The sequence below is a fragment of the Neltuma alba genome, unplaced genomic scaffold, assembly GCF_004799145.2.
Source record: "Neltuma alba isolate B1F8T4 unplaced genomic scaffold, ASM479914v2 tig00012197_pilon, whole genome shotgun sequence".
NCBI lineage: Eukaryota > Viridiplantae > Streptophyta > Magnoliopsida > Fabales > Fabaceae > Neltuma > Neltuma alba.
Window position 1 is genome coordinate 244294 of NW_021636737.1, and position 16379 is coordinate 260672.

The 16379-nt window shown below is 37.3% G+C and overlaps 2 protein-coding genes across 4 annotated transcripts; one reads left to right on the forward strand and one right to left on the reverse strand.

The window, feature by feature from the left end:
• Nucleotides 1–146: 146 nt before the first annotated feature.
• LOC114724772 (dihydroorotate dehydrogenase (quinone), mitochondrial) lies at nt 147–7117 on the reverse strand. The gene is made up of 11 exons (XM_028911222.1): nt 6628–7117; nt 5912–5994; nt 4750–5073; nt 4301–4556; nt 3311–3391; nt 3114–3221; nt 3003–3032; nt 1899–2036; nt 963–1000; nt 689–788; nt 147–517 (listed from the first exon to the last, which is right to left on the reverse strand). Exons 1-11 carry the CDS (start codon nt 6760–6762, stop codon nt 446–448), a joined length of 1365 nt encoding a protein of 454 aa, XP_028767055.1. The 5' UTR covers nt 6763–7117; the 3' UTR covers nt 147–445.
• Nucleotides 7118–8145: 1028 nt separating this feature from the next.
• LOC114724704 (protein-S-isoprenylcysteine O-methyltransferase A) lies at nt 8146–10826 on the forward strand. 3 transcript variants are annotated; one of them, XM_028911118.1, is made up of 2 exons: nt 8146–8382; nt 9517–10826. In XM_028911118.1, exon 2 carries the CDS (start codon nt 9629–9631, stop codon nt 10244–10246), a length of 618 nt encoding a protein of 205 aa, XP_028766951.1. In that variant the 5' UTR covers nt 8146–8382; nt 9517–9628; the 3' UTR covers nt 10247–10826. The 3 variants fall into 3 exon arrangements, with proteins under 3 accessions (XP_028766951.1, XP_028766952.1, XP_028766953.1); XM_028911119.1 differs by lacking the exon at nt 8146–8382 and adding an exon at nt 8408–8649; XM_028911120.1 differs by lacking the exon at nt 8146–8382 and adding an exon at nt 8669–8691.
• Nucleotides 10827–16379: the final 5553 nt, after the last annotated feature.

Genomic DNA, 16379 nt, shown 5'->3' on the forward strand with positions numbered 1-16379 from the left:
TGATCAAGTTCAATATTGTCTGTTTCGAGCTCAGATTTAAGAGGAGGGAAAGGAAATTTAAAGAATTTTGTGAAATTGAAATATTGATCCCACTTCCATAAACCATATATGACCGAATTTATATTTATAATAAACTGTAAAATGGGTTAGACACAATAATTTATATTTCATCGATCAATATGGCATTCCTCGACTGCTAACAGAAACCTCAATCAACCCTCAGTCACAAAGAAGGGCTTCCCCAACATAAATCATTTGTTTATTTATACAGAAGACTTGGATTTGGATTACTCCTAGAACCCTTTGCCCAGCTCATGAAAAGAACAGCAATGAACTTCAATCAGGAATAAATGATACCAAAACTTTTAAGTTACCCTTGCAACTTCAAGAATTATTCAAGGAAAGTAACACTGCCGCAGCTGGCATTCAATATGGATCAAAGTCGTCAGCAATCCACACCAACTGCATCCAGAATGGATTTGAAACCATCTCTCTCCAAGCGCTCAGCTAATTCAGCCTAGAACCGACAAAATAGGAATGCGTTAAATTAACTCTGATACCACCTATGCGCTCCAAAACTTCCAAATTAAAAATTGGTAACAATGATATGAGAAGCAATAGTATTCACAAAGGATAAATTCCAAGATGTCCAAGCTGTTGAACAAGCGTTGAGGGATAACTCTAATACCTTTATTTGAGGGATAAGTGCAGGCCCTCCATAAGCAAAACCTGTATATAGTTGAACAAGTGTTGCTCCAGCTCGTACTTTCTTGTATGCGTCCTCACCACTAAATTAAAGGTAAGGATAAAATTTTATGAACAGAAGAATTATACAAGGCTCGTTGAAGGAAATCTACAAATTAATTTCCTGTGTAATACAATTATATACATTATATATATCACACTAAAACAGATAGCTAGAAACCAATTATGCCCACAACAGAGGACTTGGGCAGTTTTACCTGGCAATGCCTCCACAGCCAATTAAAGGAATCTTGCCCTGATAAACATGAATTAACAGAGTCAAGTTTTCAAGCATGCTACTGGCTACTCATAAGTAGGCTAACCACAAGGGCTATACAGTAAAACAGAAGTCACTAGATAACAGAAAGTTAGAGTTCAAATTACTCCAATGGGCAATGACAAGATTATTAAATCAAGAAATATGTAAACTCGTTAGCAAAGAACCCAAGCAAACCAGTGAGATACCCCACTGAATACAGCATACTGCTTGTTACAGCTGTCTGTAGATCATATAGTTATAGCCCATATTTTCATCACACTCCGGAATGGAATGGTTGTTTCTTACTTGCCTCTATGATACAAATGTACTTGTGTCAGCACAGATATACTAAATACAAATGTACTTGTGTCAGCACAGATATACTAAATCTACAACTAAGACATTGAAGAAAAATTAGAGCTCAAATAACTTGTACAGCCATTAGTTAGACAGTCAAACGGGGAAGTACAATGTTTTCCTTGCTCAGAAAAGAGCTCAAGCAAACCATCCCTTAACTGCACTGAGTACAGCTTTGTGCTTGTTACATGTATCAATAGACAAAATTCCAAATCCAATTTTCAAAAAATGAGGGAATGGAATGGTTGTTGCTGACATTTCTACAACAACTACAACCAAACATATTGAAGATTGACCCACAGCAATGAACTACACTTCAAGGAACAAATTTCAGGTTATGGGTATCTTCTACAATGCCCCCTGTTATTCAGTGTTTAAAGGTGAGTAAATAAGTGATCTCGAATGCTAATGTTTGCTTCTACAATCCTAAGTTGTAGTCAGAGAAGCCCTTAAACAGAAAAAGGATTCCGCGCAGGAAAAGCATTTGTAATTCAACACTGTTTTAAGCAAATCTCCACTACAAGAAAAATGAGCATACCCTTGTCAAGATATACATCTCCTTCAAGATATTGGTAGAGAGATCAAAGAGAGGCTTCCCACTCAAACCACCAGTTTCTGCAGCCACCGGATTTCCACTGACAGCTTCTGGCCTTGAAACGGTTGTATTTGATATAATCTAGATAAATTAATGCGTTGTGAGCAAATGAAGAGAGACTCACAAAGTACTTTGACCTCTATTGCATAAATGAGTTGCTAAGCAAAATGAAAAGGTGGGAATGGGATAAGGAACTTATCAAACACTCAGGCAGTACAAGTAATATGAGAAATACAGTTTTTTCTTTTTTTTAAACTTTCGCAGCTTATTTTATCAACTAACTGTGGGTAGAGAAGGGATAACAACATCCACATACACAGAAGGTATACAGAGGAAAACAATTATGTACTAAAGACGAATAATACAGGGAAAGTGTATTCAAGCATCCTCAATGAGAAATGGTCCACTCGTAAGAATCCAGCTCTTCACTCATGCAACTAAATTCAGAACGCACTGAGGCAGCTGACACTTTCTCCTCCTCTTAGTATAAATCCGGCAACTGACACTTTCTGCCACCACCCCAGTATTTGTTAAAGGGAAACACTAGAAGTACTCTGTTTTATTCGATGATGTTTACTCCCGGTGGTTTAGTCCAAAATCAGTTATCCTGATATCTCCTGTGGCGATATTGTTTTATATTAGAAGCCTTATGAGAGAATAACTTTTGCACCCTTCTTAGATGTTCAGCTTATGGTTCTTTTCAAGGGAACCCCTTTAGAAGATATGCGGAGGGATTGACAGCTTAGTAGCTTGTTTAAGTTTTTTTCATTCTTCCCTGTTTCTATTTGGTTTCTAGTACTTTATCTTAGAAGGATACTTTGGTACTCATCTCATGTATTTTTCTTCCTTCTTCAAACCACTGATTCTTTTATTTGAAGAATCATTTAATCAACGCACAATGTGCTTTAATATTATGTTGTGTGCAGGCTCCAGTACCCCTTGAAGCAACTGTGAGCTATTATACCTTTGGAAAAGCTGAGAAAGAGACAGCAAAAGCAGATGCAAAACAAGCAGTGAGCTGAAACTAGTCAAAAGGAAGAAAAATACCAGTCCATCCAGGCGAAGAGCCAACGCAACCTATGATCAGAGCATAAAATGTCATACACCATCTGAGATGATTGAGATAAGAAGAAAATTTATTAGCATGCACATGCTCACCGCTGCAATATCTTCTAGGTCTTCTTTTGACAAGTCTGGGGCAATCTTAACAAGCAATGGAGGTGGACCCTCCTCACCCCATTGCATTTCATCACGAGCAGCTTGAACCTTCAAGAGGAAGCAAATTTGGCAAGAGCCAATCTCAATAATGCAATAGGAAAACAACTATGGAGAAAGCTTCACATCATTAATTCTACCTTCTTCACAAGATCCTTTAATTGCTTCCTTCCTTGAAGCATGCGCAAGCCAGGGGTATTGGGTGATGAAACATTAATCACCTAAAAGGGACCGCATCATGCATAATTAAACAAACTTCTTTTTTCCTTTGGAAAGCAGATAAAATGCACTCCTCTTAACAGTCCACAGTAAGTTGCACAAAAGATCCTAAAATCAAATATTTGTGATCCCCAGATCGGTCATCGTGCACCACAATTGCCATATAAAGGTATGTTACTACATCTACCAAGATTTCCTCCCAATAATTCAGATTCTCCTAAACGAATTTCTTTTCACTTATCCAAATCAGGGTATTGAAATTTCTAGATTTGACATATCTAAACCATATAAACTTGACATCATAGCCTTGTTTAGAATGAACGTCTACCTTAACAATTTGCACCCAAAATTTAAAAAAGTGAATCGAAGATTCAATGTAGGTTTGGCTTATCATGTTATCTTTCTCAAAGCACAACTTGAATTTGGACTCAAATATGAGCTTCATTTGCTTTTTTTTTATCAGCTTGGACTGTTCACCAACCAACTGTAGAGTTTAGCTCAGCATCTACCAACCATTTATATTTTTTCGTTTTTGCAAAAGTATTAGCGTAAAATAGAACTACAATAAATGGAATACTTGCAAGACCCAACACATCATCAAGTAGCTTCCTTTTTTTTTTTATTTATTTATAGTACTATGAAATCAAACATAAACCACAGGACAAACTCCTGAAGATAGCTGGAGGAGATAGCTATAAGATAATAACAACTCCAAGACTCCTCTTAGATAATTATGAACTAGCTACACTGACTGCCCCCATCTATCTTGACAAAGGAAGACAACTAGTATACATGATAGAGATGGAATGGTGCAAATTTTTTGTAATCAATTAAAACCAATCATGAAAGAAGAGTAATGGAAAACAAGCTTCATTTGTTTGTAGAAGGCATGTAAGAAAAAAGACACTCACCAAATAATCAGCATACTGGGAGAGTGTATGAACACCTTGAACATAATCTGCTCCAGCATCTTCACTTGTTTTGTTTTTTCCAAGATTGACACCAAGAATGCCCGGGCCAGCTTTTCCACCATGTTTGACTTCATCACTGGAAGAATTTGAAGCACTTGAAGTTTCATCCAACTTCCTCTTACCATGCTGTGCGCCCAGCCGCTTTGCAACAGCAACAATTCCCTCACTATTAAAGCCACATCTATTTATGATAGCACTGCATATTAAATAAATTGATCAAGCAGCAAGTTAAATAACATGAACAACCTTCAAGAAGTCTAGGCTATTTGAAGCAAAGCTCATTCCAAAAAACTTTCTTTCAAAAAGTGACCATAAAAGTTGACATGATATGACAGGTGCAGGGCCTTAAAAGCAGCAAATGAAGTACAAAACAATATGCAAGGCCATACCCTTCTGTGCGCAACCTGAAGATGCGAGGCTTTGGGTTGCCATCTTGGGGAACAGGTGTAACAGAGCCAACTTCTACAAAGCCAAAACCCAAGCCAAGTAAACCTTCAACAGCCTCAGCATTTTTATCAAAGCCAGCAGCAAGACCTACTGGGTTAGAGAACTTTCTTCCCCAAACTTCCAGCCCTAAGATTGATGGATCCGGCCTCTTCTCCCTAGGAACCCAACCACGAGCTGCAGCTGAGACAGCAAGCCTGTGTGCAACCTCTGGGTCTAATAGTGCGAAAAAAGGATTCACAAGTTTTGTTGCAGAGAACAACCATCCACTGCCAAGAAGATGACAAGAAACTAAGATCACACACTTAAGTATTCTATTATCAGAAAAAGCAAAGCCCCATGGAAGGCAACTTGTACTTCTATCTATCTATTTCTCCCCATGTCAGAAGTAAGAATATATTCTATACAAGAGCAATTTCTTGTTTATTTTTTATAATCTTGCTAACCCTATCTACTCAACATTTCCACCAAACACAGTTCCTCTTAACATGGGGAAGACATTTAAGCACAGATACAGGAAATAATATACTCCTTCGGTCCTTAATATAGGACTCAATTGTTGAGTTGGTTTTGGTCCTAAATATAAGACTCATTTCTCATATTTATCAATTTTTTCTAAATTACCCCTATGGATACTCCCTCAACCATAATCAAATAGAAGAGGAAGAAGGGGTATTAAGAAAGATGATTATGGTATTTTAGAAAAAACATGTTACATTTCTTATAATTAACTAACTTGCCTAACTTTCTTAATCTAATCAAATTAGTTAAATGGGTCTTATATTAAAGATCAGAGGAGTACATGATTTAAGTAAATATCCCAATATGTTGACCATCAAAAATTTGTGTTCCGCCAAGATTGCGGAAAAAAGGAAAGGAAAGGATTCCCTTTTTTCCCATCATCAACCACTTTTCTCTTGCAAAGTAAATAACTTGTTGGATGCCATAAAAGTAGAGGTTTAGAATATATTGACAACTGATAAAAATATAAGTATTTAGCCAAATAATTTCTTTCTTCCAAAGGAAAAGGAAATCTACCATATTGAAAGCATAATTAGAGAAGCAAAAGAAAATGAAAAGTTTCACTCAAACTCCCAAATGAAGTACCAGAAAGTAGCTTCATCCACAGTACTCACATAAGCTCCACTGGCTATAACAAGGCCTAGGGTTGCTCCTGTCAATAATCTTCCCTACAATTTGAAGTGATCAAAGCGAATACTTCAGAATCAGAGAAATGTCATCAACACGCAGAGAGAAAATAAAAATATAGATGAAATCACGGAGGATTGTCAACTTCCCTGATCAAAGAAAAAACGAGGCACAAATCTGTAAAATGAACAATATTATGATATATCCATTGCTTAGACAGACTTCCCCAGAAAAAAAGAAATGCTCATACAAGGAAAGAATGGACAATTAATTACTGATAGAAAACAAATCCAGAGCAACTAAACTTTACACGTCCATGAAAACTACCAAACTCATTTGAAGGATATATCTCAGCATAAAAACCTAGATTATAAAAAGATGAAAAATGCAAATTTAGCATATGATCCCGCTAACGCGTGCCAAGATCTAAGGATAGCAAGGAATAAGCGACGGGAGAAGTCCACTTTCTGACATTGGCTTCCAGGAATTTTCACAAAAGATATTTATCAAACATAGGTACAATAACACACGAACGTAACCGCTACGATGACTACATGTCCACATATGCATGTCGAGATGAATAAGACTTCCTCCAGCCAAAAAGGAAAATAACATCATCAATATGCAAAAGTTGCGAACTTGAATAGATTTTGCGAAGAGGTTAAAAAGCTTACTTTCTTCGAAGAGTGAGTAATCTTAGAAACATTTTCTGCTACAGAAGAGTAACATCTGGAGCCATGGAGAGGACGTGAAACTATCCTTTTAAGCACAACATCTTTCAATAGTTTTCTCGAGAACCATGCAGCCATGAGTATAGAGAAATTGCAAGTAACTCAGAGTAATTGTAACTTAAACGCAGTACCCAGAAAAGCAATTCCCAAAAGGCTTAGAAGCTGAGCAGGACAGAGAAGTTATCATTCGTTATCGAGAGCTTGTAGGTGGACAGTCCAGTTCCCGTTTCTTATGGAGGGAACATAAGTACAGTGAACTCAGGTTTCAAGCAGCACAGAGCACCACGCAGAAGCTCAGGACAGTGGTGGCTAGGTACGAGGTCGACAAACAACAATACGGTGGTTAGGCGGGCAGGCTTTAGAGGAGGATGGAGCCGGCGGAAGAAGGTAGAAGTGGAGAACTGCGGCACTCTCCCGCGAGCTTGGTTCTTGAAATAAGGCCCCCGTGCGCTAATGTTACGGCGTCGTTTCCAGCGAAATATTGCACTTTTCCCTGGATTCTCAGATCTCGCAGGCCCACAAGAAAGGCCCTCGTGGAGGGATTTTTGATTTGGGTGAAAGCGGACAGCTTGGCTAATAACCCACAACCCAAAAGTGGGCTCTGGTATGAAGCCCAAGTAAACCAAGAACTGGATCTTATTTATATGCTGCGGATTAAGCTACAGTTAGAACCTTTTCTTGACAAATAGCACTCGTATTTTACGCTCCTGAGGGTGAACAGCTTAACTTAACAGATAAAGCCCACCGAATTTTATATAAAGATTATCAATAAATTATAAATAATATTTTAACTCACTTCAAACTTTATACAACACATGAATATAAAACAAAGCTATATTATAAGGACTTGTTTAGAGTTCCGTTCAAAACGGACTTTTAAACAAATTTATCTAAGTCGAGACAATATTCTCTTCACATATTTATTTCATTAAATCAAGTTTAAAAAACTACTTATAAGTCAATCCAAACAAATCTTAAATAATTATATTTATAGGGAATATAAGTATTCAGAAGTTCCAAATCATTTGTTTTTAAAACTCGAAAACGAACAGATATTTATAGCAGAAAAAACTAATTTCCTTTGCCCAAAAATTATGCATATTATTTTCAACTGATACTTTTGAAGTTTTGGCTTTTTTTTTAAATAACTTTTTTGTTTTTTTTTACATTGCTAACATTATTAACACAAATAATCTATCATCGACTAAATATCTTAGATTTTATTATTCACTGATCGGAAGCAGATATACAAAATGAAAATCTAAGTACTTGTGATAGTAGTATTTAATTCGGCCAAGGTTCGTTAACAAAACGGAGCAAATTCAGAACTGAAAAACAAAATAAAAATAATGGAAAGGAAACGTAGGGGAAAAACTCAGCGGGGAAAGGAAAGGGGAAAACAACTTCATTCGAGCGCAGGCACGGCACATCATGGGGGCATCGATCCGGATCCCTAAGACTGTAAAGAAAATTATTTTGTTTTTATATATTCCCCCCGATTTTTGAATGAATTTTCCTCGCCCCTGAACTCGTCTGGATCCATTTCCGATCAGAGCAGTTCGCGCCAGTTCATCCATTCTCGTCGCTGGTCGCTTCCTTCCTCCCTGCCGCTGTGAAACTCCCATCTTCCTCTGCTGATTCCGCTTTCGGTGTCAGCGGCGGCGTTCTCGGACTGTTCCCGGTTTTCATTTCCTTCTGGTGCGTCTCTGATATGTAATATTCTCGTGTTTAATGCATTTGTAGCTGCTGATGAAGTTGATTTTATTGCTTCATTTCAAATGTTTTCATGGCTTCTCTTGATTTTTTGTTCTGCCCTCACCCCGGCTCGTGCCACTGCTACCGTGACCCTGTAACACGTCGAACCAGGGCTCCATTGCATTTACCTTTCTCTGGGAGAGGTCGAGATGGTGTACGACTAGTGCAAATGAAGTCCTTTCTATTTGTTTACTGGATAGTCTCAGTGTGGTAACTAAATATGTCTAGAGAGTAGAGACTGAATCTTTTAAAGTAAATTTTCTGCCGTTTCTGATCTGCGTTTCTTGCATATCTAGTATTTGGCATTGTTGTTATCAGGTTCTAGGAAAAAGATAAATAAATTAGGTGGCTATAACAGAAAATGCATCTATGTTTTTATGTTTCTTCATATGGTATGAATATCTGATATGTAAAGATAATAGTATTACTGCCCCCCCGGAGAGGGGGAATATTTGACATTTCTCGGTCCTCGTGATGGAGATATTTCTAATAATTACATCTGATCGTTTTCTATTATAGGGTGAGATATATGGTTATTTCTGCTATGCGTCTGTCTATAATTTTTATTAGCTACTTTCCTAAATTTGTTGTGACCTTATAAGTAATTGCAGCTTACAAATTGAATTTGCAGACTTCAGTTAGCCTTTGCTATCATGTCTGAAGTGTTAGGTGCACCCACATCAACGAGATTTTGGTTATTTTCTTTTGTTGTATCAAAACAAAACTTGTAATAAGCCTTAGTGATGGTTCAAATACTAGACCACATCATGTGTGAAAGTATTACCGGAGAACTTAAACAGTTAAAGGGAATTGATTAGAAGCCTAGAGCACTCAAGAAAGCAACTATAACATCGTGAATGTTGGAAGATATATTGTCTGGCTTGGAAGTGTTATGCTTATGGCTAATTTTATTATTGTGCTATATCGAATTACTCTGGAGTTATATTTAGTGTCCTAGGCTTGTGCATTTTGATCTGTCCCTGTTCATATTTTAAGAGATGACCCTCTTGAAAAATTTTCTCGGTGACAAAACACATCTTCCCATGCTAGTTTCACAGTTCTCACCGTCCTTTTCAGGTCTCCTAATCGGAAAGCATTGTCATACAAGACCTTCTGACTTACCGTGGATTACTTGAGAGCTGATCACGTTGCTGCCCTGGAGAGGCTGGTTCACTTTATTGGACCAAAAATGACGGAAATCTATAGTCCCACAGCTTGCAGACAGTTATCTCAGATGGCCATTGCAATCATCTTCTTTCACGGTTCTGAATATCTCTTAGCCCTTTCTATTCATGGGAGATCGAACGTATCTCTTAATTCTCTTTTGATTAGCAAAAGCTATCTTCTGGCAATGTTATTTTCATTGGTGGAATACGTTATTGAGGTTACTTTATTTCCCGAGCTAAAGGAATATTGGGCGATCAGTAATTTGGGACTCGCCATGGTTGTGATTGGGGAAATTATACGGAAGATGGCGATTATAACAGCTGGGCGGGCCTTTACGCATGTTATAAGAGTTCATTATGATGAGCGTCACCAATTGATTACGCATGGGATATACAAGTTTATACGTCATCCAGGGTACTGCGGTTTCCTCATATGGTCTGTGGGCACACAAATAATGCTCTGCAATCCCTTATCAACTATCGCATTTGCAGCTGTTGTTTGGCGCTTCTTTGCTAAGAGAATAGCATATGAAGAGTTCTTTCTGAGACAGTTTTTTGGAGCACAGTATGAGGAATATTCTCGGCGAGTTGTGTCTGGTGTCCCATTTGTAAATTGGAGGTCAACCAATGTTGTGAACTGAGATGTATGCTCCGCTTTTCAGTGTCTCCGAGTTCCCTCTCATCGCGTTCTGAGACTGACTACACTGCACGTGGCTGGAGATATTTATAAAGTTGGGGCAGGACGTTTGGTTTGTACATGTGCTTGTTCCTGAGCGATGATGCAGATCGTGGCTTCGCGGCCTCAACAGTCATCACAGAGTTCGGGGAAACCGAGTTGATTTCGTCCAAACTTGTACTAAATTATTGCATGTCCTGTCTCAAATCATTACGTTTTCCTGTGGCGGGTGCTCTGATGTGATTCAGCTTAGGCATGTCCAATCAAACGATGTCCAGCGTGGCATCCATTCAATTAGGTCCCTTTGGTTTGGCTGTGCGCTTAAAATGCAAGGTATCCGCTACTTATGACAATGATGGATCTTGCTCCGGTCTTAGTCCTCCTTTTAGTAATTATTATCCCTATTTTATGAAACAAAGAAGATAACCATCAATACTAATGTGAAATACAAAATCTGCGAAGAGCAATACGGTTACAGATCATTTTGATCCCCGTGCAGATGTATGGATCCATTCTATGATAATATTGGCGTATTTTTTACCTAATTTGTATGACTATATATGCATATGGCTATATGTATATATTATGAAACTACTCTTGTTCTCCGGTCAAAAAAAAAAAAAAGAAACTATTCTTGTTGGCCAAAACAAAATATAATCTTGGATTCCCTGAAAGTATAATCTGAATCATGAACGCGTCAGCTAGATGAATTCTTCTGTGCATGATAAAGCATATGTTTAAATTTGAAAATCTTTATGTGAAGTGTTTACAATCTTTACCGCTAACATCCTTGGCTACTTTATGAACTTAATTTTTTATTCAAAAATCAGAACTTAAAAGAAATAAATTAATTCATTGTATGAAAACGACACGAAAAACAAACTCCACAGTATTTTGTTGTGGATCAATCAATCTGTGTGCTTGATGAGGACCAGTAAGGCTTTACAGTTAATCTCCCATTATCAGCAAGGGTAGTACTCTTTCTCTGAAACCGTCACACGATACGCCTCTTGATTATAAGTTTCTTTTTTCCTAAATCGGAATGTCGAGAACCATACAGTGAAAAACAAACAAATAATACTTCATCTGATGCTATAGTTAATACAAAAGCTACTCAACTACAACTAGTTTAGGTAAATTAAGGAAAATCAAAGCTGGTCAAAAAAATTAAGGAAAATCAAATAAATTAGTTAATTATAACATGTGTGACATAATCTCTTTAAAATATATATGTACAACATTATTAGTTTATAAATTACGTAAAGTGCTAATCTAAGTTAAAGTTGAGAGGCAGTGCTAATTTAACCCAATCAGCTTCTTAAAATACAAAGATGGATCACTCAAAAGCTACTTAACTAGTTTAGCTAAATTAAGGAAAATTAAATAAATTAGTTAATTATAACATGTGTGACATAATCTCTTTAATATACGTATGTGTAACATTAAATTATATATTAGTTTATAAAATACATAAAGTGATAATCTAAGTTAAAGTTTAAAGGTAGTAGGGGTTTGCATGAGGCTTGTGTAACATCCTGAGTTTTATCGGGTTTTAATAGCCTCTTTTGGTTGATTTTGAGGATAGATTAGCAATTTAATCTTGATCTTGGTGTTTGGGTTGGATTTGAGGTATGTTTGAGGAATAGGTGAACATATCCCTCTCAGGGTATGTTCGCCGCGGCGAAGTTTTACTTCGCCGCAGAGCACCGGGAGTTCCAGGAGAGAGTATCCTTTCGGGAATGTTTCGCCGCGGCGAAGTTTTTCTAGGCGAGCGAGAGTTTCCTCTCGGGAAGCTTTCGCCGCGGCGAAGTCAGGTTTTCAGGCGAGTAATCCCTCTCGGGATTAGTTCGCCGCGGCGAAAGGTCGCGAATCTATATAGACGCTGGAGGGTTCAGTTGTGCGAAAATTAGAAAATCTGAAGGAGGAGAGAGGAGCTCTGCTAGGGTTTCAGTGTTGAGGCTTGGGAAAGACATTTCTAAGGATCCATTACCTCAAGTAAGTGATTTTAACCTCTAATCTACTTTCTTTCTTGGAATTTATGAGGATTTTTGGTGGAACCCTAGGATTTTCTAAGTTGTGATGGAATTGAGGTTTTTGACCGATTGTTTTGAGTTTAATTGATTGCTTTGGATTAGTTTAAGTTTTTAATCGGTGTAGTTTTCTTGGATTTAAAGGATCTTGAGTTTTTGAAGCTAGGGTTTATGGAAATGGGAGGTTTGTGATTGAGGTTGACAATGTAGAGGTTGATTCTGAGTTTTGTGATTTGAGTTATGTTAAGGAGGGTTAAATTGGATGTTTAATCGGTTTAGATTGTTGTTAGAACCTCAATTGTTCAAATGGGATGTTTGGGTGTTGAATTCCTATAGTGGGTCCTTGAGGTTATGAATTTTAATTGATGTTTGGAAAGGAATTAAGGTTTTAATGGATTGGTATGACCATGGAGTGTTGCCTTGATAGTTATACCCTTTGAGTTGGGTAGAGTTTTGATGGGAGATAGGAATTTTGTGTCCCCAAGTGTTGTTTTGGCCACGTTATTAGTTTGAAAGCTAATATATGATGGTTGTGTGTTTGTGTGCTTGTGTAGACCGATTGTGAGTCTTGTTGGTGCACGGGGCCACATTGTTGGTTGTTATTCCTTGCTCAGGCGAGAGGTAACCACTTTCCAATCCTTAGTACTTGCTTCTGTGGTATTGTGAGTAGATTTATGTTTTGTGCTCCAAGTAGTAATTATGTTCAAAGTGTATGTTGTGTAGAAAAAGGAAAACCATCTTGTGGGGTTTCGATTGATAATGAATGAAATCTTGAAATTGTGAAGGATATGCCACTGAATGAAGTTACTTATGAAATGTTCAATTACTATTTGATTATGGTTTGAGCATGATGCATGAATTGAGAATTGGTGAGAGTTTTTGATAGTTACTACCACGTGGTAAGGCCTCCATTAATGCATGATGGTTGGCTCAATACGTCCCCCATAGTGAGGGATAGGCCGGGTTCGGCTTCTGAAAATCCCCCAAAGTGAGGGATATGGTTGATGGAAATTGCATCATCGTACTTGCATGACTTGTAGTGGCTATCAATATATATATATATCACTTGTGAACTGCCCCACTTGACACCTCACGAGCACTTATTTAGTAGTACTTTGAATTGGAATGGTTGGTTACTGGGACTTTGTCTCACCCCGTGGTTTACAATGTTTTCAGGTGAAGGTGCTAGGCGTGCGCCTTCGGGAAGAGACGCAGAGGTTTGAGCTTGGTTAGCTTTAGGCCTCTAGCCTTTGTTTATGTATGACCAGTTGTATATTGCCACAGTAGGGTCTTTTGAAATATTTTGATTGCCCAACTTTATTGTAAACCGGAGGAAGTGTATCTTCTCACTTTTAATTGGCCGGAGGCCCTTTCTATTGTTTGTGGAACTTTGATTTACGTTGTTGGAAACCATTTATATGGGCTGATTTTGATGAATGTTGTTACCCGGGCCGGATGCTCGGAGGCCCAATGGTTGTTGATGTTTGATGTTAGTTGCATGCAACTGAGTTTGGGTTTGACTTGAGTTGAAAGCCAATTTCAATTTCTAAAATTATGCAAATTTCTTTCTACTATGGTAGTTCATTTTATCAACGCTCCTTTTCTATCATAGTAGTGGTGTTATAACCAGATTATAAAGTTTTGAAGGTTAAGGGCTTTACAGCTTGCATGCCCAATATGCCTGTATGAGCCCTAAAAAAAAGGCCCAACCCAACCCAAGAAAAAGCTACCCTAACAAAAGTGGGCATTTTTGGACAGTGCTGATTCAGGGGCAGGGCCGAGGCATGGGCAGGGTGTGCTACCTTACCCATTTGGCCCTGTCCAAAAAATATATAATTATATATATTATAATATTATTTTTAGCAATTATCTCCTTTTTTTTTACTAAAAAAAATTAGGTAACATTAGAGAAAGGAACATAAAAATTATAATTATATAAAAGAACCAAATATCAAAATATAAGATTAAATATGCTAAATTGTTCCTAGTCAAATTTCCTTCTTTTCCTCTTACCTCCAATTTTTTTTTAAAAAAATAAAATAAAACCACCTTTCAAATCTTGGGCTTTTGCATGACTATAAAAATGCTCCAACTACATGAATGAACTAAAGAATTGAATTACAGAATGAGATCAGTTATTAAATGTTTTAATTATTAAATATATTTTTTTTACCTCTCATAAGAAATCAAAGGCTAAAGAACAAGACTACATAAGCCTTGCATATATGAGTGATTGAGTCTTCTGTAATAAGCTTTTTCCTTCTCATCTTGTCTCAAAGCATGATAATTGAATTTTTTTTTTTTACATATGATATGGGCAAGGTGTCACTAAGTTGGGTAGGAAAGCCCGTCATGCCCAACCCAAGATGATTTAGGCTTCTATTGGCAGGGCCGGACAGTGAGCTACCAAATGCAGCCCGCTCATCTTTTAGGTTGAGCATCAGGTAGGGGGTTTGCCCTCTCCAACCCAGCCCATGTGCAGCCCTAAAAGATAATGCCAATTTAACCCAATCAACTTCTTAAAATATGAAGATGAATCACTCAAAACATGTCCTTCAATGCTACTACTTCTAATTCTTAATATAAGAGATAATTGGAGATCTCAATCCATTTGTCTCTTATTTCTTCCCAAAATATCCATATTAATTGCAAGAGTTTTTTTACAAGGGAATAAATTTAGTCCTTTAATGCACATGATTGAAAAATATACTTCAAGAAAATGAATACATATTTGTGACAAATAACCAATTTAATCAATTTTATTAATATTTTAAATAAGTTATCTAGCTTTTATATTAAAAACTGAAAGTAATATATACATTTCTTGCCTAAAGGGGTGTTTGGATAGAAACCAAACTATGGTTTCAGAAGTGTTTTTACGGTTTACGAAGTAAATATGTGGAGGAGTTTGCCTCATTTTGCGGAAAAGTGCTTCTGAAACCATGGTTTTCATATTGCCAAACACCCCCTTGGAAATTTATAAGCTTTACGATGTATTCAACCTGAGTTTCAATTTGGAGATTATGAGTTTTCTAATATCATGAGTTGCGTTTTCTAAGAGAATGCTTACCACACTGTATGTGAGTACAATGTTTGGGAGAGCTCAAATGATATTACTTAATTCCGCGGCAATAATTTATAACTGCCACTTCTTATTTATTTCTTGCTAGATTTTGTATGACTTATAACACACAAATGCTTCTCTTGGAACCTTAGATACCTCTGGAAGCTTGAGACTTATGGCCCCATTTGACTAGCACTGGGGGGAAAAGAATTTCATCACATGATAATCAAAATGTAAAACATCTATTATGTCTCTATAATCATCTCTTAATTATTTCATGCCTTCCCTGAGCAAAGATGATATCGATAAAGAATAAGGAGGTGTTTGGAAAGCTATAAAAATACTTCTCAAAAGTACTTTTTTTATAAATTAAGACAAACTCCTTTATATATTTATTTCGTATATTGTAAAATTATTTTCAAAATTATGATTTTGTTTCTATCTAAATACCTCTAAGTGGGAAAAGAAAGGCCGAGAGAGAGATACGAGTAATGGGGGATGGGACTTGGGATCAGTCGAGACCCAGTGGGGACCAGATGGGGCCCAGTTAATCGGGTGCACATATCTCAAAACTTCCATCCGAAGGAGACAATTCCCGTGCATTGCACACTAAAGCAGCGAATATTTGCCGGCCTTTCCAGACAGGTCACCGGGCGGGAGATCTAATCACCTGCTTCCCGACCCCGCTTAAGGTCTTCTTTAATTGGCTCGGCTCCATAATGAAAATCTTGCGTGGCACGAAAATGATCTCCGAGTTTGGCTCGGCCGCTACTGCTGTCCGACGCCATTGGTGTGTTGTTGGTATGCACCAATCATCCTAATATTATTGTTTACACCTTACCATTTTGCTTTTTCTTTTTCTTTCAAGCGAAAATTATTATTTCCATTTAAAAACAATTATTTTAATTGTAAAAATTAAAAATAAAGCTCAGGCTCTTTGCATCTCCAATATCTTCTTTTTCTTCTTGTTTTCTGGATAAACATCCTATATCCTCGTTTATTCA

Coding starts and splice junctions, on each gene's coding strand:
- LOC114724772 (XM_028911222.1), bottom strand. CDS start 6,762: ATGGCTGCATGGTTCTCGAGAAAACTATTGAAAGATGTTGTGCTTAAA. Junction 5,074..5,911: donor GTGGATGAAGCTACTTTCTG/GTACTTCATTTG, acceptor TCTTCTTGGCAG/TGGATGGTTGTTCTCTGCAA. Junction 3,392..4,300: donor CCCAGTATGCTGATTATTTG/GTGAGTGTCTTT, acceptor GGTCCCTTTTAG/GTGATTAATGTTTCATCACC.
- LOC114724704 (XM_028911118.1), top strand. CDS start 9,629: ATGACGGAAATCTATAGTCCCACAGCTTGCAGACAGTTATCTCAGATG.